At 41.7% G+C, this 24,148-nt stretch overlaps 1 protein-coding gene across 5 annotated transcripts in view; it reads right to left on the bottom strand.

The window, feature by feature from the left end:
* Positions 1 to 24,148, bottom strand: part of camkk1a (calcium/calmodulin-dependent protein kinase kinase 1, alpha a) — a 62,793-nt gene that overhangs the window by 1,375 nt on the left and 37,270 nt on the right. For 4 of the 5 annotated variants that reach the window (XM_056396752.1, XM_056396751.1, XM_056396750.1 and 1 more), the window contains 11 exons: positions 18,949 to 18,985; positions 18,537 to 18,558; positions 16,100 to 16,188; positions 12,874 to 13,073; positions 11,434 to 11,487; positions 11,053 to 11,126; positions 9,184 to 9,271; positions 6,548 to 6,676; positions 4,962 to 5,065; positions 3,539 to 3,586; positions 2,978 to 3,190 (listed from right to left, as the gene is read on the bottom strand). In XM_056396752.1, coding sequence (XP_056252727.1) covers positions 3,118 to 3,190; positions 3,539 to 3,586; positions 4,962 to 5,065; positions 6,548 to 6,676; positions 9,184 to 9,271; positions 11,053 to 11,126; positions 11,434 to 11,487; positions 12,874 to 13,073; positions 16,100 to 16,188; positions 18,537 to 18,558; positions 18,949 to 18,985 — 918 coding nt within the window. In that variant the 3' untranslated portion in view covers positions 2,978 to 3,117. The remainder of the gene's footprint in view (positions 1 to 2,977; positions 3,191 to 3,538; positions 3,587 to 4,961; positions 5,066 to 6,547; positions 6,677 to 9,183; positions 9,272 to 11,052; positions 11,127 to 11,433; positions 11,488 to 12,873; positions 13,074 to 16,099; positions 16,189 to 18,536; positions 18,559 to 18,948; positions 18,986 to 24,148) is intronic. The other variant, XM_056396754.1, reaches the window with a different exon arrangement.

Below are 24,148 nucleotides of genomic sequence, written 5' to 3'. Positions count from 1 at the left end.
TAAAAAACCACGCGGCAATGCTGTGACATGCAGATCGATAGTAAAGAGCAACGCCTCAAAAAAGCACAGGAGATCGTGAGAACGCACCGATACACAGTAAATGTGGTCCGTTACAGGCGAACCACGGCTTTTCTCTTGATCTTAAACTGTACAGTGTGTCATGGCTGGCAGGGATCAGTAGTGTTACATGTAATCACAATAATTTCAATATGTATCTGTAAGTGGAAAAGTGCAAATATTTAAATACAAGTAATGTTTGAGCTTAACTTTCAACAACTAAAACACGCGCACGAGGATGATTGGCCCGCGTGCATCCGACAGCAGGGGAACGAGCCAATAATGCACTGATGATTAAGACGACAACAATATTGCACCTCTGTCACTGACAAAACGTCTGTGCAGACACACACACACACACACACACACACACACACACACACACACACACACATGTAAAGCTGGCGACACCTAGGGTAAAAATGAATTCCTTTAAGAACGAGTGTTTAAACCTTTAAAGCAAATAAAAATACAACACAACGTTTCAGACTTCATACTTTTTGGTTCGATCAGCCCTTCACTGAAGGTTACTCTGCAAACAGACAGGTGTACTTCACCTTACGTCACCCTCATCACAGAGAAAACAAACACGAGCGTCACATCATCACATTAATGTCCACAACCCTTCACTTTAAACTGCACACTGAGACATTTTTAGACAGTTAGACAAAGATTTTCACGTATCTATTTTACCGACTGAATAATACAATTAAAAACAGATATAAAGATCTTCATTCTCCCGCGTGATGATGCCTCTGCCTCTGTGAACATGTAAAGCCCTAAACACAGAGGCTCAGTAGCAACGTGTGAAATATTCTCCCACCAATCCATCTTCAGTCAGAGTCCTTCACTGAGACGCACTGAAGTGGATGGGGATCTGTTGCTGTTGTTGTTTGTTGTTGTTTGTTGTTGTTGTTGTTGTTGTTGTTTGTTGGCAGCCTGAGCCTAATCGTGATATTAAAATGCCCCTTTTCACTGCGGTTCAAGCGATGTGAGCGTCATTCAGAACAGGAGGAGAAAGACTCTGGAGTTATATAAACCTTTATCTGAGGCAGAGCTGCTGCGGAGGCACAAATGTTCTCATTGAGTTGAGTCGGCAGAAACAAAACAACCCACAGATTTAAAAAAAAAAAAAAAAAAAATGTAAGTTAGCCAACCACTTTGAATGGCAGACAAAGGACTCATATCTTACAAAATGTTCATTCATTCTTTTTCATTCGTCCTTAATCCCAACATTACTTTGCATGGCTCGTTGAAAGCTTAAAACGTCAGCCAGGCGAACTGATTAAGGACTGTGCAAAATGGACTCAGGTGAGGAGGGGGTTAAATTTTAAAACTGCATGATTTTCTGCACCATTAACATTTTATTTGGACTCTAACCTTAACTAAAAGTATGTTTCCTACTGGGTTGGTGCAACTAGTTCAACAATTAATAACTAAAAAAAAAGGCAAAGCATGAAGAATGATAATGAATGAATTTAAGATAATGTAATGTCAATTTCAACCTTTATATATATGAATTAGCAATTTTTAAATTTAGCACAAAGATAATCAGCCAATTCTATATTAGGTATTTCATTTTTTTCCCTTTATTTTTGTTGAAAAAAAAAATTGTCCTTTGCACATGATGAAGAACACCTGTATGACCCACTGTGTGAACTAATCTTTTTTTTTTTTTTTTTTAAATTGGGATTGATTTAAAGGAATATTGAAATATAGTTTTGGGTTATTAAAAATAAAATGTCAAAGTCTCAAAAAAGTCTGACTACCCTCCCCTCAACAAAAAGAAAACACGTGTAACCCCTCCCCCCTTTCTGACCTCCTCTCCCATCCTAATATTTTGTGTAGAGTCCCTTTGCCGTTGCACAACTTGATTCAATTTCATCTGCAAGAGCGCTCACTGACGTTTGACTTGGACAATGAGATTATTTATGCCTTTAAATCAGCTCTGCATCCATGAATGTTGCATAACAACGTCTAATGTGGCATAGACTGAAATGTGGACAATCCGAGCGGTTTATAGTCCTTTTTTTCAGTCTGTTCACACTCGCCATCAAACAACATTCACTTTCAAATGCTCCATGTTCTGTCACAATGACCGAAACAGTACGATATGGAAGCAAAGTGACAGCGTTAGAGAACCACAATCATCAGACAAACAAACACAGAACACAGGAGGAGAAGAAGCGTGAGATTACTTCTAACAAAAAACAATAATAATTACACATCACACAGCGGGAGAGTCACTTCAAGATGTGTTGAAGCAGAAAAAAAAGCCGCTGCCCTTTCTGTGTGATCGGCCTCAGACGGCTGACTTCCTCTCCCTCCTGTCAGAGGACTTTATAACCTTTATAACCTCGCTTCAAAATAAAAGCTATGGGTGGCACGTGTACAATGGGGCTGTGAGACGAGAGCACTGAAGACATCAATGTACAATATTAAAATGTCTGATCACTGATCAGAAATCAAAAGCCCTGTACTTCGCTGAAGAGACAATACAGTGTCATTCACATGCAGGAGTCTGTGACGAGTGTCAGAGAGGAGTTTCTTTTCTCTTCATCAGCCTGATGATGAGCCATAACTATTCACCATGCAAAAAAAACAAAAACAAAAGAGTTTGACTCTTTTTTTTCCACATTACAGTGTAATACAAGCCGACGAACAGGTTCTCATCTTTTCCCGCAACAATAACTTGAACTGTGAACGATCCAGAGAACCGGCGGAGTTCCTCTCCTCGCTTCACTCATGCCAGTAAGTGGTTGAGCAGGTTAAACGAGCAGCCTCCGCAGATCGAACACTCCACGGTGACCAAGGAAAGTTTCGGGGGATACCGGGGTGAGAAAGGAAAGACTGGAAGCGAAAACGAAAAGCAAGCGCACAAGTCTGACTGCAAACACAAGCACTGTATCAGATTCAAAACCTTGAGTGTTTCCTCGGTGCACGGACGGAGAAGCCCGTAGTGCGTCACTGGTTTGGAGGACGAAGGGGTGAGTGCACAGCGGTTCAAGCAAAGGGACGTAAAGGGACGGAGTTCAAGACAAAGCTCTGCGGACGGGAGACTCAAGAGGAGGGCTCGTCTTCATGCAGGTCCTCCAGCTCTCCCTCTCTGGGTCCGTCTCCTGTGCTGCACTTTCTGAGAGAAGAAATAAGAGAGAGAAAGATCAATACCACATACGCACAGTGAAGACAGAGATCTGAATGATGACGCTATTAAAGGCTTAGGACTTCTCTCCTAATGCAGCACATTCAGAGAAGTTCTTTTCCCTTTTTCCTACATGATGAATGTTAAAGACACAAAATGCTTTATCCATGAAACACAGGACTAAATGACAGCAGCAGGGAGACGACAGGGGCGGGGAGGGAGGGGGGGGCGGCTCCATCACTTCTCATGATGGGGATAAGCAGGAGCTGAGGAGTCTAAGATGATGGCGGGCGCAGCGGCTGACAGACAGCGTGCCACACTGTACTGAGAGAGTGTTACCTGAGGGAGGGGTGAAGTTTTAAAGAGGGCCGGAAGGGCCACGAGTCCCTGCAGCACAGTGGGAGAAAAGATGGAGAAGTCACAGGTGAGAGGGCAAAGGTCACCCGAGGAGCTCAAAAACAAGGTTGCCGGTGGAGATGACCTCCCCCCTGTTAACCCCACCCACCACAACATGAAGGTCATTTTCTACATTTCAGTGTTAATGCTGAGATTGCCAGTCAACACTGATCATTGACAACTCATTAAACGCTTGAGTTACTGTTTCTAACATGAAGAACTGACCAGGTCTGAAAACATTTTTGTGTGTGTGTGTGTGTGTGTGTGTGTGTGTGTGTGTGTGAGCGTTACAAACGGATGATCGGTACTTGAGGTAGGCAGGGAAAATCTAACTAATGGTGCTATTATTAAAAAATGTAGGACTGAATGTTTTTGGAGCTTGACCCGTATTAGGGATTATAAACAGGATATCTTACTATCTGCTGTTTGGATTTTGATCACTCTTTTGTAAAATTGTCTCTTTATGATCCCCGACAGTGGAGTGCTCCATTAATCACTAAAATTAATAATCATTACCATTATTTTAAGTTGTGAAACCTCTGCATAATTAGTATGAATATGAACTCATGTCCAGTTGCATCCTGTGATAAAGAAAAATGCTACTAGTCTTGTTTCTTTCCCCCCATCCTCCAGCAGGGGGCAGCGCTGCCTCAAACAAACATGTCCTCTGAAAACACCTTTACCTTAGACAGCAGCTTCAGCTCTGACTGCTCAGACCTCGACCTACATACAGAAGAAATCATCAAAAAGACGCCCTCACAATAGGAGATTAGAGTCCGCTCCACATCCAGCACTACAGTAGTGCATCTTCATGACAGAGTCTGCTGGACACATAACACGGATTACTGTCCCAAGGACGCCGGCAGGACAGCAGGGAACAGCTATAGATGCTCCAATCTGCCCTCGGCTGTATTATGTTAAAACTGCATGATGGGGTAGGACGATTGTTTCCAATCCATGTAACAGAAAATCCAAGGTCAGCCCGAGGCACTGTAGGATCTGTATCATTCTGTCTCACTCTAAATCTTTGTGCCCTTCAAAGCTGGAAGCAACACACAAAGAAACACTCAGAAAAGCTGTAAGCTCCACTGCATACAATGAAAGAATGAATTATGGTGCTATGGCAACACAAAGCAGCAGCTGCTGCCACAGGAATGAGTGCTAGTTAACCTGATACAGCAGAAAGAGGAGACAGGTGTGAAGTATCAATCTGTGTTAAAATCTCAAGCAATCTCAGCAATAAGAGCCTGTGTGGTTTTAGTTTTGCTTTTCCCTTCACTGATAAGATCTGCAACCATTAAGTGTGTGAGTGAGGTGTGGACATGTCTGGCCGCTGGACCGAGTGTGTGTGCGTGTGTGTGCTTACATGAGCAGGCTGCCGGGCGCAGACATGGACCTCTCCTCCCTCCTGCTCGGACATTCAAAGGGGTTACTGAAGGAGCGCTTCCTCAGCATGGCTTTTACTAAGATCTGAAACAGTCACAGAACACAGGGCGGTTACCGGCGTGAGCAGTTTTGAGCTTGTGGTCGTGCGCGTGGAGAGCAGCTGGATTTACAAGCAACGTCATTGTGAGACTTGCGCGCAGGGGGTGAAGCAAAACAGAAGATCTGTGCTCTCATGGGGAAATCAACATGTTGTGTTTGTGCAATTAACTGCATGAGAAACTAGAATCACTTCCTCGCGGTTGCCTGCTTCCTCCACTCAGACTAGTTATAGATTACATCCCTGTTTATCCAGAGTCGTATAAAATATCAACCATTTGTGTCAAATTTTGTCATGATTTCTGTGTGAAGTCTTGAGTAGGGGCTACAAAGTGTTTTGTGAGGTCACACTGACCTCGACCTTTGATCTTAGCTCTGCCATCAATAAGGCAGAAACTGGTGTGGAGGAAACACTTGTTCTAAGGTAAGACAGCCCACACCTACAGTGTGTTTACATCTGTATGATCAATGATTGGATGATCACTTTGATGTGTGTTTAGAGCTTCAGTGTGTGACCATTGATCGAGCTGCAGACTGATGTGTGTGTGTGTGTGTGTGTGTGTGTGTGCGTACACAGTATATGTAAGCTGTCTCGATACTGCGATGACACACTACGCCTCCACTCCCTTACTGTTAAAAAGGTAAGGATCGACTGTAGTGAGAATTTCAAACGTGCTCCACTGCTGCTGTGTGCGTGCCTTCGCCTGTGTGAGCACATCTCCACGGGTGTAACATTATAACATTTACGGGAGTCACATATCGCAGATTGTGGTTTCCTGTTTTCGGGGACGTGGTTCCTTCGCAGCAGCAACAACAGCAGCGAAATAACAGGCTGCAATATATTATTATGTACTATTATTGAATATCCCCGAGAAACGTGCAGTAAAAGTCGACATTAAGCAACAGATTCCCTCATTCAGCATCATCATCATAAGAACAGGCTAACTAACTACTAAAGACACTAATAACAATACACAACACACAACAGCAAGACCAAACCAGGCTGCTACAGTAACCAATCAAAAAACCACGAGACAATAAAATCAAATAGTATTCCTGTCTATTTGAAGTTCTTCTGCACATTACATCAAACTCTTATAGAACGGCCTCCGAATCAATTCCAGTATCATGATGGATGTTCATCCAGTGATTAACATCTGCAGTGTCAACACACTCCTCCTTTATCTCCTGCTCTCCTCTTGAATCACTCATAAAGTTAGTGAGTGGATGCAGCCGAAAAATAAATCAGGATTACCTGTTGCCACCCTTTTATTTTCAAGATGTTAAACAAAAACCAAATGCATATGAGTACAGGATTACATTTGCTCAACAAAGAGAAGACGCAACCTCGTCCTCGGTTTCTGTGTTGCTCATTATTTTGTCACAATTACGGTTTAACAGTGGAAGCAGCTGCTCTGAGCGCTGCTGAACGAAGAGCTTGGTGAACAGGGGACACCCGGTGCGTCTTACCACTGCAGAGAGGCTGGGGACAAACTTGACTGAGTTCTGGATGTCCTCCTCGGTCACCTCCACCACAGAGCAGTGCTCCTCCTCCAGAGGCAAGGGGTCGGTGCCGCCCTGGGTCACCCACTGGTCCATCTGAACACACACACACAAACACACACACAAATAAAATAATCAAAATATTCAAAACAATCAGCCGGAGTTCGTTTGCAGCTGAACATTTCTGTATTGTTGCATCTTTAAATTTGTTGCAAAGGGCGACAGCCTTTTTGAATTAGGATGTAGCCTTCGTACTGAACAGCATGCAGACATTACATCGCTGCCGAGCATTTTCTAAAGCGGGACATGTTTAGATTTATAAATGAGAATTCATTTCATTATGCTCCAAAAATCCAAAAGCAACGACGTAAAAGCTGCTTGAGACAAATGCTCCATCAAACTGAACCAGCCCCAGTTGATTTTTATCCAAGTTGCTTCATTATTGATCACAGTGATTTGAATTCGAAGGCTGCAGTTATCCTATATTTTCTTACTGCCATCAAATCAAATGGAAAGACCAAATACAAGTATGTGTCAATCAGTGCTTCCTGACTTTCATCTGCAGCCCTCTCATTCCTACTGCAGACATACTTTTATAAAAACAGGCCACTGGTGTATATACTGTAGTTTTTACCAAACGTTCCTCAAACAGGAGGAAACTGTTGTTGTTGGGGACTATTTTCTGTCATGGATCAGGTGCTCTGGAGTAATGGTTTATCTATGTTTATCATAATGAAGGAATATATCACTCAGTGTAATGATCCACTGACGCACATATATATTTATTAATATGATCATTTCATTGGTCCTGTCATAGGATTCGTTGACGACATTGAGTATCTCTAGATTTATCCTTTAAAGTGCCTGCAGAAATTCATTCGCACGCTGCCCGGGAGGCTCTGACATCCAGAACATCATGAACATCACTGCTGCTTCTTCACAAATGAAGAACCAATCAATCAAAAATCCACACAATCCAGGAAGACAGCAGACGATCTGCAAACCTTTCAAATCAGTGAGCATCAATGCGCATTAAGGAAAAAGCAATGGACAGATTTACCTGCCTGAACTTTCAAATCTCTTAAAGTTCGTTTTTATACAGTGACTCGACTTGAAGTGTGCTGTAATCATTTGACAATAATATAAGACACAGTGTAGTTCATGGCTAAAACATGATTTTGCTTTGAATTAATTCAATTTAAGTTGCATTTAATTAAACTGTAAAATAACGTGACTTTTTGTGATATTAAATCTTCAGTAAATGTAATTATCTCTATCGACTGAAGGGTTTTTCTGAGTTTCTTCTCGTAACTTGTGTCAACTAAAAAGATGTGTTTCTGTGTTTGTGCACAAATTCATGCATGATCCCTCACAGCCTAATTACTGCATCTCTTGTTCTATAAACACAAACAGAGTCTCTGGTGAGAAAAACCACTCGCTGACACATGATCAGACTGTGTCATGGAAACACGGCGGGGAGCGGGGAATGTCATCTGTCCATGGCTGCTCCCAGACCTCCTTACCCCTCTGCTACTGGCTGACTCAGTTTCAGCCCGGTCCTCCACGGGGACAAACAGGTTTCATCGTGCCCTGGAGCAACACAGCAAGTCTGATGAACCCTGCTCTATTTATCACAGTGAGGTCAGAGTCTCACCATCAATCAGTCTGATGATCTTGTGCGTTTGTGTCAGTGGAGCCAGAATGAGATTAACAACTTTCAGTCTCAGCCTCCTACTGTTTTTATACGACTAAAATATGATAAGAAATGCATTCCCTCTTCTCTTCAGGGTACTTCACACCAACATGGTAGCAGTGTTTTTTTGTGCAGTGGTCTACAATAGGCCTTCCACGGTGCACAGAGCCTTTTCTGAGAAACACTTCATGTGTGTTCTTATTAGAAATGAAACACAAGTGGGTGCCGACCGAAAATGAGGGTCCTGGCTCCTGTTGATGCAGAGCATTATATTTTTCACTGCGAGAACTGCTGCATGTGTGTTTGTGTGCCTATTAAAACTTTACATCCAATATGCCTATTGACATACAAATAGCACTGTAGCAGAGTGAGGTTTAGTCCCCTGGGCTTATTTCCCAAAGTACTAAGTACTGACCTTATTAGCTTAAAAGCTGAGAGTGGGGGGGACAAACGGTCTCGCTGTCCCTCCTACACAGTAGCCAGTGTGATATATGATATATGATGTCTGACAGCCTAATCTTGTCTTGTTGTATAAACAGTCTCTGGTGAGAAAACCACTCACTGACATGATCAGACTGTCATGGAAACACGGTGGGGAATGTCGTGTGTCCACGGCTGCTCCTGAACCTCACCTACCCCTCTACCCCAGTCCTCCGCGGGGACAAACAGCTTTCATCATGCCCTGGAGCAACACAGCATGTATGACGAACCCTGCTCCATGTATCACAGTGAGGTCAGAGCCTGACGAGCCAATCGCTGCAGAGAGAAGCGCATTCCTGTCGTGTGTGAACATCGACGGTGAAATCCTCTTGTGATGACTGTGTTCAACTCAGCTGCCTGTCATCCTGAACAATAAGTGACCGACCCCAAGGTCTCGTTCCACAGCTGCTTTGCTCTCTCTCTACGTTACCTTGATCTCAGGGATGGTGATCCTGGTGTCTGGGTTCTTATCCAGCATCCGTAAGATCAGAGTCCGCAGCTCTTCACTGATGTTTGGTCTGCATGAAACAACATGATAATGACACAGAACAAGTTTTGAGGCCCGTGTAAAGTAGAGAATGTATACCAAAGCCATTCATGGTCCTGTTTAGACCCAAGGGTCAATTTAAACAGACTTGGATCAAACTTTCTGAACTGGGCCACCGGAGGGAGGGAGGCTGTGTGTGTGTGTGTGTGTGTGTGTGTGTGTGTGGATCAGTGGACCAGGGGGGAAATACAGAGTGAAACTTAGTTGAATGAATAAGATTTATTTATGGAAAATAAACAAACAATAATTTGTTGATGCTGCCGTCCGTCCCTCCCAGTCTTGTGGATGTGATATCTCAGTAACGCCTCGAGGGAATTTGGTGAACTGATTCGATTTTGGTGGTCAAAGGTCAAAGGTCAGGGTCACAGTAACAACACAAAAACCGTTTTTGGCCATAACTCAAGAATTCATGCATTATTATGATTAAATATAACACAAATGTCTATTAAGGAAAAAATGATTCAGCTCTGTAACTCAGGAACAGAAGTGGAGATTGACCGTGTCTCCTGCAACTGGACTGGTTGGTGGACATATTTTATATAAGCTTTCCTCTTTTATGTTTCAGTGTTACACCATGGGTATTTTTTAATGTTGACGCTGTGAATTAAGTTTTTAAAAAAAAATCTTCTAAAACAAATTATAGCAGTGAGTCCTAACCAGGGCTGCCGTAGCCCCAAGGGCTAACTTCTCCTGCTGCGTGGAAAGACTGCGGAGTAGCTCAACTTATTCAAAACAAAGTAGAAAAGCATATCCTCAGCATATTAAGTCCGTTAGTCAGTCAGTCGTTAAATGTGTTGTGATTGAGAGGGAGAAAACTAGTCAGATAACTTCCTGGAACTTGAATTACTTAACAAATGAAACAGCTAAAAGTGACAAATAAACGGTTAGCTAGGTAAGTTTATGCTAACACTACTAGATAGATAGATAGATGGATAGATAGATAGATAGATACATAGATAGATAGATAGATAGATAGATAGATAGATAGATAGATAGATAGATAGATTCTCATAATGGCAGTAGCAACATTAACTGCACTACACCTTGAGTGTAATGACTCCATCAGAGCTGACGAGAAGACGCCACTAACTGTCATTGATATGTGCAGTGTGGAGATGATTTCATTAGTTGCTGTGCTATTCTGTTCTGACGGAGGGTGGTGTTTAATGAATGAGCTGCTTTCCACACAGCCGGAGTCTCTTGAGCCCGCCGGGGGAAGACACTTTCATTACTGATATGACCCCCCCCCCCCCATACTGACACACACTCCAACTGCCACTCACAGGCCTTTCACACATGCTATGTTTATACTTCATCAGTCTATCACCACCGCCAGCCTCTTCCTGGCTTTTCTATCTCTTGTTCTCTCTTTTCTTTTCTGTATTATTCACCCGACAAGACCTCCATGTTTTTCTTTAACCTTTCAGGGGGAAGGAAGATAGGGGAAGCACAGCAGCTTGTATGTGTCCAGGCTGCTGATGCCCCCTGCTTTTTTTCTTTTTCAATGCTTGTTTTGATCACACGCCGGTGACATTTACTGTGTGCTGGCACCGACTGACTGCTGCGCAAAACTATTCACATTTTTGTAGGTGCAATTTGTAACCAGAGAGGAGAACAAAATGGTTTTGCGATCGGAGATGCAGATTAGAAGATGGCAATCGGCGAAGACGGTGACTACAGCTGTGGACAGGAGGTGGCTGGAACGTCACCGCCGTCTCTTTTAATAAAGGGAAGGGAGAGAGATGGACTCACGTTTCTGAGAAGTCCACAGGCTTGGTCCTTATCTTGTTGTGCAAAGCCAATATGTACTCATCAATAAATGGGCACTGCAGGTGAAGCAGAAGAAAGCGAGGGAAAAACACAAGGAAGGAACATTGAATTACTACTGTGCCGGGAAAAATCTGTATCCCTGAAGACGACAGAGGAAAAAAAAAAAAAAACACAACAGCAGCTTCTGCAGTATGACACATAAAGCAAAACCGATGATACAGAGTGTTCCTACTAAAGTGCCACTCGGTGCTGTTTACAAGCATTGGAGTCTGTGAAATGAACATTTTCCTTGCCTTTACCGTTAACCTTTCGTGAGCCAGATTCTGATATGTGATCGAGGGGCGGGAAACTGTGCGTACTTGCCTTCCCAAAGACGAAACAGTAGAGAGTGACTCCCATGGCCCACACGTCCAGAGCCTGTGAGAAAGTGGCAACAGTGACGTTAAATGCTACATAACAGACTGCACAACTATACTTTTAGAAACACACTGAAACGATCCGAACACCTGCTCATGTAAAAAAAAACAAAAAAAACACTGTGATCTAAATCAATATAGACTGCCTACTGTGATTTATGAGACATTTTTCAGCTTATTTTCTGGGGACGTCTACCATCAGACACCTTAGAGATGGATGTGTATGATCAGCAGAGGCAGGACAACTATCCATCAGGCTTGTAGTTCCTCTCCGCTCTTCTGTATGACTAACTAACGCCCTAATGGCCCGATGTACGACTGGGACTGAGGGATTAACTGATTGAGTGTCAGATGTTAAATATTTCACTGATGACTTAAACTTCAAATCAAATCACAAGTGTTGATGAATAATGGACACAGAGCTGTTCGGAACATGGCTACAACAAATCCAAATCAGGAAGAGAGCAGGACTAATCAGAGAAAAAGCGTCCCTCTAACACAGTATATACCTCTCGGAGCCTCGGGGAAACAGTGGGCCGAGACACTTGAAGCGCTCCTACATCCTGATAGCATTTTGTCTGCAATCAAACATTCTATTCTGACCCCTCTTTTATAGACATGCAACTTCCTTCCAGGAGCACATCCATCAGTCTGCCTTCAGTGATTACCACCGCAGAAAGGAACACGACCTGTACCAATCATGCTGGATATGAATAGGATGTCGGGGGTTGAGAACCGAGGCTTTGTTGTTACTTGTTCATAAATCAGCAGGTAGGGTTGATTCACAAGCCTCAAAAAAAAAAAAAAAAAAAAAAAAAGACTCATACTGAAAAACTGAAAATGGAGGAATTACGTCAATGAGTTCTTTCAGTTGTAATAAAAAATTAAAGCTTTGCGATAAGATGGTTTTCAAATAATGTGGATTTAGTGTGGAGGCAGGAGGTATTCAGTTCCAGCATCATGGAAGAGTGGCAGGTTGTCCTTGACAAACATGACTGATCATCGCTCGACCTTCAAAGCAGAAACCCTTCTGTATAAGGATGTGAATCATCGCCGAATCAATAACAGATATGTAAAACTAACAGACTTGCTCCATTTCTTTACTCTGGTAATGCCTTTGTTTTCTGTAGCATCCTCGTTACTAATGCCAGCTAACACAAAGGGGAAGCGACTGACAATGGCAATTAGTTCCTCAGATTAGCAGGCCGGCAAAGGTCTGAAATCTCATCTTGGTTTATTGGTTCTCATTTTCAAATCATGTGGTTAAGGCTTATACCAGCACCTGCAGCTGCTGTAATCACATCAGTTAAAACTCACGCGCACACACACATCACACGAGCACGGATGAAGCACTTTGCATTCATATATGAATGTAAGGTTAACTCACCTTTCCGCTGAAGCTCTTGCGCTGATCTGACAAGGTCTCTGGTGCCATGAAGGCGGGAGTGCCGGCCGTGCTGGACAGCAAAGCATCGTTGCCCTCAAACTGGTTGCTGACCCCAAAGTCTGCTATCTTCACATGGCCGTCATCCCCGAGTAACAAGTTAGAAGGCTTGATGTCCCGGTGGACAATCTTCTGGTAGTGCACTGAGGACAAAGAGGGCGTCGTTAGTCTGATTTTTATAAGAGCTACGATAATAAAACCAAACAAACAACATCCTGATGATTTTTTGTTATTCTTGGACTGTTGTCAGCTGTGCGGCTAAAAAACACAAAACAAACTCAAGCAGTATCTAAAAGGTTTATTCTCAGGGGGGAAGTTTGAATGAACTCCGTATATTTTTATGGCGCTCTGCTGCAGAGTTTGATATCTCTATTTCTCTATCTACATGTCTGTATTTCTTATTGAAACACCGTGTCATGGAGCAAGATGGCGCTAGTATGACATAAGTATGAATGAATAAATAAATAAATACAGAAACACATGATTAAATTAAGAAACGTAAATATATATAAAAACACATTTTTCATTACTAAAACGTATTTAAGAGAAGATATTCCTTCATTAGGACGTGTGCAGTGTCACAGCAGCAAAGTACGAGACGGTACAAGAAAGACAAACTGTAAAATGTGAAAAATATTAAGATAAAATAGCAGCACATGAGGTATTTAATTATTTATTTATGAACTTATTCAATTATTTAGTTATACTTGTGTCTTTTTGTCCTTCATAATGATCAGATTGTTAACACAGATGGATTAACGTCTCAGGAGCATTTTACTGATGTAGATGGTCGGGGCGGAGCAAGTTTAAACTAGTTCATACATAGTTCAGTTGTTTAGTAATTATTATTATTTGATTTTTTTGTGGATTTTTTAACTTTAATCTGATGCCATGTGAGAAGTTTAGTGGACATGACTCCGACCAGACAGAGGGTTTCAAAAGCCAAACAGGTTGACAACTGTTCAGCTCATCACGTGGTTTGTAACCAGTAACTCCAGCTGTCAGATAAATGTAGTGAAGAACAAGTACAATATTTCCCTCTGAAATGCAGTGAAGGAGTTTACATACAAAGAAGCAATAAATGGAAATACTCAGGTAAATGTACTTCCACTATACCACTGCAGCTGTGCACATATCTATCATATAATACACACACTACTGAAACATTTACTTCCATTCATATCATATTAAAATGAACCATGTGTCTAATAAAGGTGCATGTCAGTTGTCATTCGGATGTACAGTATAAGTGAGACACAGGGATCTGTAATTTAAAAAAAATAATCTGATTGCTGCAGTGTCAGAATGATGTGAAGCAACTTCAGGTCATCTGAAACCGAAAGTTAAGTGCATGTCTATGCCTTAACACTCAGCAGCCGTCTGGAGCTAAGCCCTCGACGCCTCACTGATTGGATAAGTGCTGCCTTCTTGTCTGAAGAGGTCTTATTAAAACCATGAAGTACTTTACTTATTAAAGGCCTTGGCAATTAAACATTGTTAGCTCTGATAATGCTCAAATTAAAACACACAACATCAGTGACCTAAAGAATGACCACTGAGGTTTAGAATTCAGGATAATTCAGGTTTTAAAAAGGAAAAGCTATTTCACTTTCACTACACTACACATCAAGAGACAATCATACACTGACCTCTGTGGTTTGTTATGGAGCCTCTAAATGCTCTATATCAAATGAATGAAAAAGTAGTTTTAACTATAATATAATTAAAACAACTCAAGATGCTAATTTATCATTCCTATTTTCATTATAAGAATTACAGGAGTTTATTTTTATTTCATGATGTCACTTTTCATGACAGCAGTCGTGACCTTTCAGCCTTTCAGCCCCCTGAAGTTTGAACCGAGCACTGCTCCTCAGAGAGAGTCTGTCTCTGTCACACAAAGATTTCAATAATATTCTGTAAACAACAGTAAACCAGACTTTTTGAAAAACGGTCAGCACCACTCAGGTTATTAATTCGGCAGTTACCGCTTCATAAATCAAAAATAAACAATTAAAAACAATAACAGTTATAACAGTTTTCGTACGTTGATGCAGGCTCACTATTTGGCAAGGTCAAGTTAATGCTTGATACTTATTAATCTTAACGATTAATCACTGAGTATTTTAGTATTTATAACTGGTAAAAGGAGCCCTATTGTAAAGTGTGAAACATCACCAATTATTAATGAGTTACTATAAGGCTCCTTTTACCACTTATAAATAATAGTAACTCATTAATAAATTAGTAAGATTAATGAGAAGTAAGCATTACCGTAATCATGCCAATTAGTGAGGCTGCATCGATGTATGAGAACTGTTATAAGTTGTTTATAATTCTTTATTTTGATTTATAAAGTGTTAACAACCAAATGAATAACCTAATTATAAACCATTTATAAATCCTTTCAAAAGGTCGTCTTATTGTGAAGTGATACCAAAAGGTCTACAATGAAATAAAGTAGTATCATATTAAAATCTGTTATTATGGAAATGAATCAATTATGCAGTAAATTGTTGGTTCATTTCTATATTTCACAGAATTAATTCATATGATTATTTGTTTCATAATTTGTTTTTTATTCATTTAATATTGAACACATGCTGGTTCCATAGTTTGTAGTCATCAGTTACTACTCCTCATACTCCTACAGAGTCCAGGCTTATCATTTTTATGAGGGTTGGCAATAAAAAGTCAAATGATTAGAAAGTTGCTTTTCCGCCAGAGGGACACGGTTCCTCCGCCCTGCTGATGTGCCTTTGAGCGGGAAATGTAACTGATCCTCAAATGTGACCTACGACTCCTGAGGTGTATGAGGTGTAACCACTCCAAAAAAAAAAAAAAAGAAAGAGGCAGCATTGATCACTAATGATTGGGCTTATAGCCAAGTAAAATTGATCCAGTGCAGCAAATGAGGACACAGCTGGAGAAAAAAACAATCTGAACAGAGGCTCGATACTGATGAGGTGGACAGCTCACAACTGCAGCCGGACCCCAGGGGCATGGAAACAGGGCGAGGAACACTTTGTTCCTTCAGACGAAACAGGAGAATACTATCATATCAGCAGAGCAGCGAGATGTATGTATGCTCAGCAGTCCACATGTTTCTGCTTTTACATCATAAGGTTAATCATAAAGAGAAAATCTAATGCTTTCATAAGATACTTACAGTACTCTATGCCCAGGATGACGTCTCTGAAGTATAACCTCGCCTGCTCCTCTGACAGAGGATTGTCCGCGGGCACTTCCATCACTGGACTGCAAATCCACACAGGCAGAGTCATGGTGGCGTAGAAAAGACACAGACACACAAATCCACAGATTATCAGAATGTCAGTCTTTTCATTAGCACTGGAATTTGACTCCAAATGTGACGACATTCAAATGGGAAACACATGTAAACAGACATTACACGTCCTGATCAAACAGCACCGATACTCACAGTCTCACAGTCAAGATCGTCTTTGTATCAATCAGAAAACCAACAGCAAGAGTCTCAGTTTGACTCTCTCAGGCCGTAAATAAAGCACTTAATCAAATCACTTTTAGAAAGATGCTATAACCCCGTTCACTATGTATCAACATCAATATTATTATTATATATATTCAGTCTGCCTTAAAAGGGAATTTACCCCAGCTAACTCCACCTTTACCCACAGAGATATGAACACAAAGGATTCATGTCATTTGATCATGGCCATATAAAGTTCCTAGGGGCCCTGGGGCAAAAATGTGTTGTTCGGCCCCTATTGACCCCCAGACAAGCACAATAAAGGTCGATTGACAGATATTGAATTGGCAACATTTCTGATAATTGACTTATTGTTTGTCATTTCTAAAATTCACTGGTTGCAGCTTCTCAGGTTTGACAGCTTGCACAGACTGTGAACTCAACATATTGAGGTTTTTGACAGCTGCTCACACAGAGCAAGACATTTGAAGATCTTGGGCTTCAGGGAATAATATTCTCTGACATTTTATATATTAAATAATCAACTAATTATCAAAATAATCATTGGTTGCAGCCTTACAGTTCATCTGTGTTATATTACTGCCTTGCCCGAGGTTTCCTGTGCGTTAATTTAAAATTGAAGCAATTTGGTGAAATAACTTTACAGCAACTGAGCTCAATGTTAATTAAAATAATTAAGGTCGTAAAACTAGAAGTTAGCACAGGGTCAGTGTATAAGACCGGGGACCAGGAGGGCCCCTCTGTTGATACTGTATTTTGCAAACAATGAATAAATGGTTCATCACACTATAAAACACAGTGGAGCAGGTATTAGGACATTTTTAAGTGTTAATGTATTTGTTAACTGAAAGTTCGTCTATGCAGTTAAAGTGAAACTACCGAAGGAATATTAAACAAAATGCTTTTGAATTTTAACACATAACACCTGGTATGGATGGATATAATTTAATCTTTAAATAAATGATAACATAAGATATTTGTATATTAGCTAAAGACAATTTTACATGTTATAACAGTTAAAATCTAAAATGATGTAAATCTACTTAAGAATTACAGCTATGTCACACTGAGTTATCAACCATTCACTAGCTATTTCTTATAGTTATAGATATATAAGTTATAGATAAGTAATAACATAATAATATAATAATATAGTGCCATAACTATTCATTGATTGTTTATTTACTGCTTCCTTTACATGTTAAATGGAGGTTTAATGTGACCATTGTTTCATTTAATTAGCTGAACCTTTATTCATAGGATGGCATGAGAAATGAAAAATACCCATAACAATTCCCCAGAGCCCGAGGTCACGTATGTGTGCAGCTCGTTTTGTCCGACCAACAGTCTAAAACCAAAACCTATTCAATTTACAATGATAAAAAAAATCAAATCCTCACATTTGAGAAACTGCAACCAGCTGATGCTTGAAATCCTACTGCAGCAGCAATAAATATAATAGTAAAAGCTATCATAGTACTAATACTAATAACACTGTTGGCTGTGGTAGAACCAGTTGTTGCGTGGCAACAGAAACACTTTTAGTTGCATCCAATGTATAAAAGAAGAAAAAAAAGTGATTATTTATATGAGTAGCGGAAGACAGATTAATAGCAGCTGTATTAATCAGCTCAGCTGTCTATCATCCTCCTCCTGGGGGCAATAAGAGAGCACACTCTCTCTCTCTCATTATAAACAGCCAACAAATAGCAAATAGAGCATATCTTCCTATTAAAAGGACAATATAACTTATTTATGCACAAATGTGTGAAATGATACCAGCTACTCCCTCCCACCTCCATTCAATTACACTAGCAAAAGGTCTCAGATCATTAGATCATCGCAAACATTTTATCGGTGTAGGAAGGAGCAGCTCATGCATCAGGGCCTGAAACGCTTACAGGGCTGACTGCCGCTGGTAATAACTGTGAAAACCTAAGAACATTATCAGTCCCTTTGAAGCCTGAGATGGAACAAACACCCGCACTGAGTCAGCTTGGAGTAATGAAGGGGAGAACATTGTAGAGACCGAGGCAGGGATGGAGGGATGCAGAAATGAGGAGTGGAAGGTGGCGGCGCTGAGGGGACAAGCCTTACATTATTCAAAAAAAACAAAGACATGTTCTCTACTCACCCTTTACGCATCAGCTCAAACACTGTCAGGAAAGGGAGGGAGAAGGAAATGAGAACATGTCAGACCACACAATTTATTCATTCATTCATTCATTCAGCTGGGTTTTGATCACTTCTGCCACTGAGGCAACACGGCAGCATCACATTATTCACTGTCGCTGAATTAGCTGTATGTTCCACATGAAGCACAAAGAGTTTGAAGTTTTACACTAACAGGTGTCCTGACTGTGACCTGGCACTGCTGATGGAGGGTTTCTGCATAATGCCTGAGCCCTGAGGTGGTGTGGAGGGAAGCAAGGGATGATCTGAATTATGAATACGTTATATGAATGCTCCTTGATGGCATGTGTGTCAAGTGCTAAAGGCTGAGAGAGGGGGGCAAAAATAGAGAGAAAGATTTGGATTTGGCATACCCATGTGAAGGTTGTCCTCCGCAGGATCATCCAGCACCTGCAATATGAACATAATCATCATGAATGGAGATTGTCCAGTTGGAAATCTCAAGGTCTTAAAGGTGCAGGTGGGTGTGAGAGACATGCGAGTCTTTTCCTCCTTTACAAGTAACTGGGATGACAGTGCCCTTGACACTTGGATACAACTGGATGAAAATGACCTTCTGGCCTTTAGGAAAGCCGTTTGTCATTCTCAGTCAGGACATCGGTGGGAGCTGTAATGTAAAACACCAGCTCTACATAATGTGTGCAAATTCACATTTCTGCTCTTGACACTTGGCCAGGTTCATGGCCGGATTAACATGCTGTGGGGCCCCTGGGCAAACCCCCCACCCCCTGCCCCAATTACCAATTCCATCTTAGTCCTGTTTTCATCAGCGACATGTTTGTCTCATTTTCGTCATGCATTTTTTTTTTTTGTGTCCTCTAAGCATTTTGAGGCTTCAGCTGCTTTTGATATCTTTTTGAACAGTTACCATGGTTACAGGTGTCTATCGCGAGGTCTCCACACAGACTGACTCAACTCAGTGAATCCAGTTAGCATTTCCAATCTGTGTCTGTTTGAAGAGAACCGTTAGTTCCTGCTAACATGGCGTTACTGTAGCTCATGCAGATCATCGTCTGGGTTTCAGAGGAGACGCCGTAATATCAGAAAACATTAACACTGCGATCTTTCTTTAGCAAACATCTGGAGGACTATTTAGATGTTTGATAGCCAACATTCATCTTGAAACTTGCTCTCTCCTCCTGATAAACACTAAAGGTATCTGACTCAGAGCAATGCTAATGTTAGCCGTGCATCCACAGCACTTAATAGCTACATTAGCTAACCTTATTATAAATGCTGATGTGCTGTCTGCATTTGTGTGTTTTGTGAATCAGGAGCTACACTGTGTGATCTTGCACGCAGGTTGCTGAATTAAACTTTGCATTAAAACATGTCCATGTGTTGTCTTGCTCACTTTTAATGTGTTGACAAAAAATGTAAAACATCGTCATAGTCCTAGTTACTTTTCATATAGTTTTAATCTTGTTGTCATTGTGAAAACAAGACTAATATTTACACTGTTCTGCGTATGTACGTATCTACTTGTATAAAGCCTGTTGTGCTGTGCAAAGTCAGCACTGGCTGGGGCTGAAATCTACAAGTTTGAAAATGAAATACATCTGGGGTAGAGTTAAAGAGTCCGCTCCTCATCTCTGCTTGAGGCTGGAGGCTCAAGGCTACATTAGCCGCTACTAGCATAACAAGCCTGAATCTACAACCAAACTACTGGCTGTTCAAGTTGCATTGTGGTTAATGTAGGCATCAGGTTTTGAGAAAGAAGAATGTGTGGAATAACAAAGAAGATATTACTAGTTCTGCTGCATCAGTTCTGATCATTTCATTTTTTCAGACTATCTTTCATATTACAGGACTGAATTGCTAAATCAGTGGAATACTCATATAAGTAATAATAGAAGAAGGACCTGCCTTGGAGCCCTACCTGTAAGTTAATATTATCCTCTATGGGGGATATTTTCATAAATGCTAACTTAGATCAACACAAACTAGGCGTGGAGCTTTAGAGGCCCCTGGAGATCTGTGGCCCTGGGCAGTTGCCTGCTCTGCCTGGTCGATAACGCAGCCTCTGCCAGGTTAGTGAAAACAGGCGTTCCCACAGGACTACATGGCCCATATGCTGCGCTTCAGCAAGGCAACAGCTCACAGTTCCAACCACGGGACACACAGTCCTTCCAGAGCACGTGTCCAAATACAACATCCTGGTGAACTGAAATGACCACAGCGACGGTAACGTCTGCCAAGGACACAGCACTGGAAAAACAAGGGCAGGTAATCACCTCTAAAGCAACAGGAACACTGTTTACACATGACAGTTTCACACCATGAAACAAGGCTACATTAGCCGCTACTAGCATAACAACAGTTCTTTCTGCATTGCACACTGTCTTCCCCTTTTTAAAGTGAAAGGACAAAAAGCCATAAACAGTAAGTGTGCAAAGTGCAAACCATTAGCAGCCTTGTCTTTTTACTTGTAGATGTTGAACAATGTTAAGATGCATTAAAATCTTGGTCCTGGTATCTTGATATATGAGGAAATGACATAAATTGAGTTCAGGATTTAAACTCTCATAACAACCGCACGCCTTGGCGAGTATGGGGCCGGTTTCTCTGTCTCTTCCCAACCATCTGTGACAAATGACCATATCACTTTCATCAGTTTTAATCTGCTCCAATCGACATGGGCTTTAACGTTTCAAACGAGAGAAAATGTCTCTTTATAATTAGATGGACTGGGCCGCAGTCTCACAGGAATCAGTTGGATATCCATAATGATTCTGACCCAGGCACAGCCCATTTAAACTGATGAACAGAGAGAGATGGCAAGTGGGAGAGCAGGTCTTCCCATTGCCTGCGTGTGGCCATTATGCAAGTGAGGGCGGACAAAGAACGGAAGAGATGGGGGTTTGTGTGTGTGTGTGTGTGTGTGTGTGTGTGTGTGTGTGTGTGTGTGTGTGTGTGTGTGTGTGTGTGTGTGTGTGTGTGTGTGTGTGTTGTTTCTGCTGGAGCGAGCACACAGGAGCAGAAGTGCTCAACTTTCAGTTAAAAACTCTCTCTCGCTGGCACACTCTCCACCTGAACAAGCCAGACGGCTTTCCCACCGACTCCCTCATCTTAACTCCCCGCCACAGCGACGCTGCCCCAGCCATCTGGCCAAGATTTGAAAAATGCGCTGATAATATCGCAAGGGAGCGGCGGACATCTTGAATCACATCTTCAAAGTCGGCTATCATATTTCATAAACAGCCGCCCCTGTCGAAACTGGAATCAATCCATCTTCAAATTTCCCTACTCAGTTTGAGAGCGTTGGCCGTTGTAAACATAAGCTACTTACAGGGTGGAAACTGTGCTTTTCTAGAATATGTCATAAAGGTCCAATGATAGAAGCGTGATAGATGCGCTGCAGGGTAAACAGTCTCTTATTTCCCACCTGTTTCCTGGCAGCACAAGGTTTATCCACCTTTTCTGTCTGACATAAACTGACATGACATAAATACAAAACATGAGTCAGGGCACACAGCACCAAAGGTTATCTGACGATACAGTGCTAACGGATAATCCACCACAAAACATCCAGCAAAACATCCAGACTGAGAGAAACACTTAACAGCTTAAACAACACAGCTGCTTGCGTTGTGTTCCTCTGTCGTCATTTTGCATTGATTTATTTTTTTAATCTTTATTATCATTATTTGTAAAAGGCTGAAAAATAAGTTTACAGCCAAGATCAGTTCTATGCAGTTGATCTTTTGCATCTTTTTGATGCTCCTTGTAGTTACTTGCATTTGTTTGTGGTGGTTGGTATAGCTTTCACCTTTCACCTCTCACCACAGAGGCTCTGAGTACTTCAGCAGGTGTTTATATGTCAGCGGACAGATCCTGTCACTGTATTAGCATCACAACCGCATAAGACAGTCATGACACTTTACAGGTGTGTAGCTCAGATGAAGATAAAGGCAGAGTGCGGTCCGACCAATGAGTACCGAGTACTCATGTAATAATAATGTAGTAATAACTACATTTAGTCATTCAGCAAATGCTTTTATCCAAAGAAACTAACAAGAGAGGGACATCACTAAAGCTTCAGTGCAGTAGCCTTGGTGTAAGTACAAGGTACTACATCTATTCAAACAGTGAAGGAGATCAAGCTAAGAAGTGCACAGTAAGTGCCAGTTAGGCATGTTGGGGTGTTAGAGGTGTCAGGAGAGATGACAGAGAGGGACGCCCCTGTTCTGATAACATTCAGCAGCATGTTCCACAGTCGGGGGAACCACAGACCAGAGCGGTCTGGACTGAGACTGTCTCGTGTGCAGGGGTGGCAGCGTCAGACGAGATTCCTTGGAGGAACGCAGAGGCTGAGGAGGAGCATGAGGCTGAGTGGCTGAGATCTGAGTAACTGGGCGCAGACCCACAAGTCTCTCTGAAGGCAGCATTAGTGAGACTTGAGTTTGACCTCCATGTGCAGCCAATGGAGGTCGATGAGGAGCGGAGTGACACGTGACCTGATGCATTCCTGGACCATCTGTAAGGGTGTCACTGTGCACGAAGGAGAGGCCCACCAGATGAGCAGTGCTTGTGTAATAATGTAGTAATAACTAGTGAGTACTCATGGGTGACATCACCGTAGTGACGGGCACCGCTGCTGGTGTGATCCCATCACAAGATGGTCTCTAGTCGTCTAGTTGTTCTGTATCTTTCTGCTGGTTTTTTTTTTCCGTCTCTTTTGAGTTGTTAATTTATTGTTGTGCGTTTTCTTTCCATGATACTAACAAGCCAGCTACCTATTACCTTCTGAGTGTGGCAGACGTAAAACACAAACACATAGTTCCATCCATGCGTGAGGAACCTGCCGAGACTCATCCGACAGTCAGTGTCTGCACTCGCTGCATGCAGAGACGGATCAGAGGAGAAACATCTGGACGCTGCTGCTGAGTAAATGAACATGATATAAGTCCTCTTCATGTTTCCATGGCATTCTGCTGTTGAAAGTTATTTTACTGATTTAGTCTTAAACGGATCATAATCAGCCAAGTGGTGGAGTGCGGCACTGCAGTGTTGCTATTTGTGCTGTTTATTTCAGGGTGCTATTGTTACCCATAAATATTTATGGCTATGATGTTTATGAACAGTAATGTAAAGTGGTTTGCAGTAATTTGCCATTATATTTAGTATTTAATCAGCAGCAATTTCAACACCTGCTTATATTCAAAGCTGGGTATTTATACTTGCTCCTGAATTAAAGGGCAACATTAAGCAGCTGTATGTCTCTGAATGTCATGTTCATTTTCGTTTGTTGTATATATCATTTCTTCTAGAACACAAACACACAACTGCAACATCTCGCCAGCAGCATGGATGTCTGTGCACTGCTCTTCCTAAAACAAATTCACCGAGCTTGACGCTCTCTACTGCCACAGTCTCTCACTGGAACCACGTCTGAATCTGCCAACGGTCAGAGCCTCTATTAAACCATCTAATACTCCGGCCCGGGCCAAAGCCGTGGACCAACCAGCTGACATTAACATTCTTAGTATTATGCCACTAACATAAGAACACGCTCTCATCAAGTCTCATGAGTACTTTGAACTTTCTCAATGT

This window comes from Seriola aureovittata, chromosome 15 (assembly GCF_021018895.1).
Source record: "Seriola aureovittata isolate HTS-2021-v1 ecotype China chromosome 15, ASM2101889v1, whole genome shotgun sequence".
NCBI classification, from domain to species: domain Eukaryota; kingdom Metazoa; phylum Chordata; class Actinopteri; order Carangiformes; family Carangidae; genus Seriola; species Seriola aureovittata.
The sequence above is the reverse complement of the archived record's forward strand: the minus strand, read 5'-3'. Positions and strand labels throughout refer to the sequence as shown.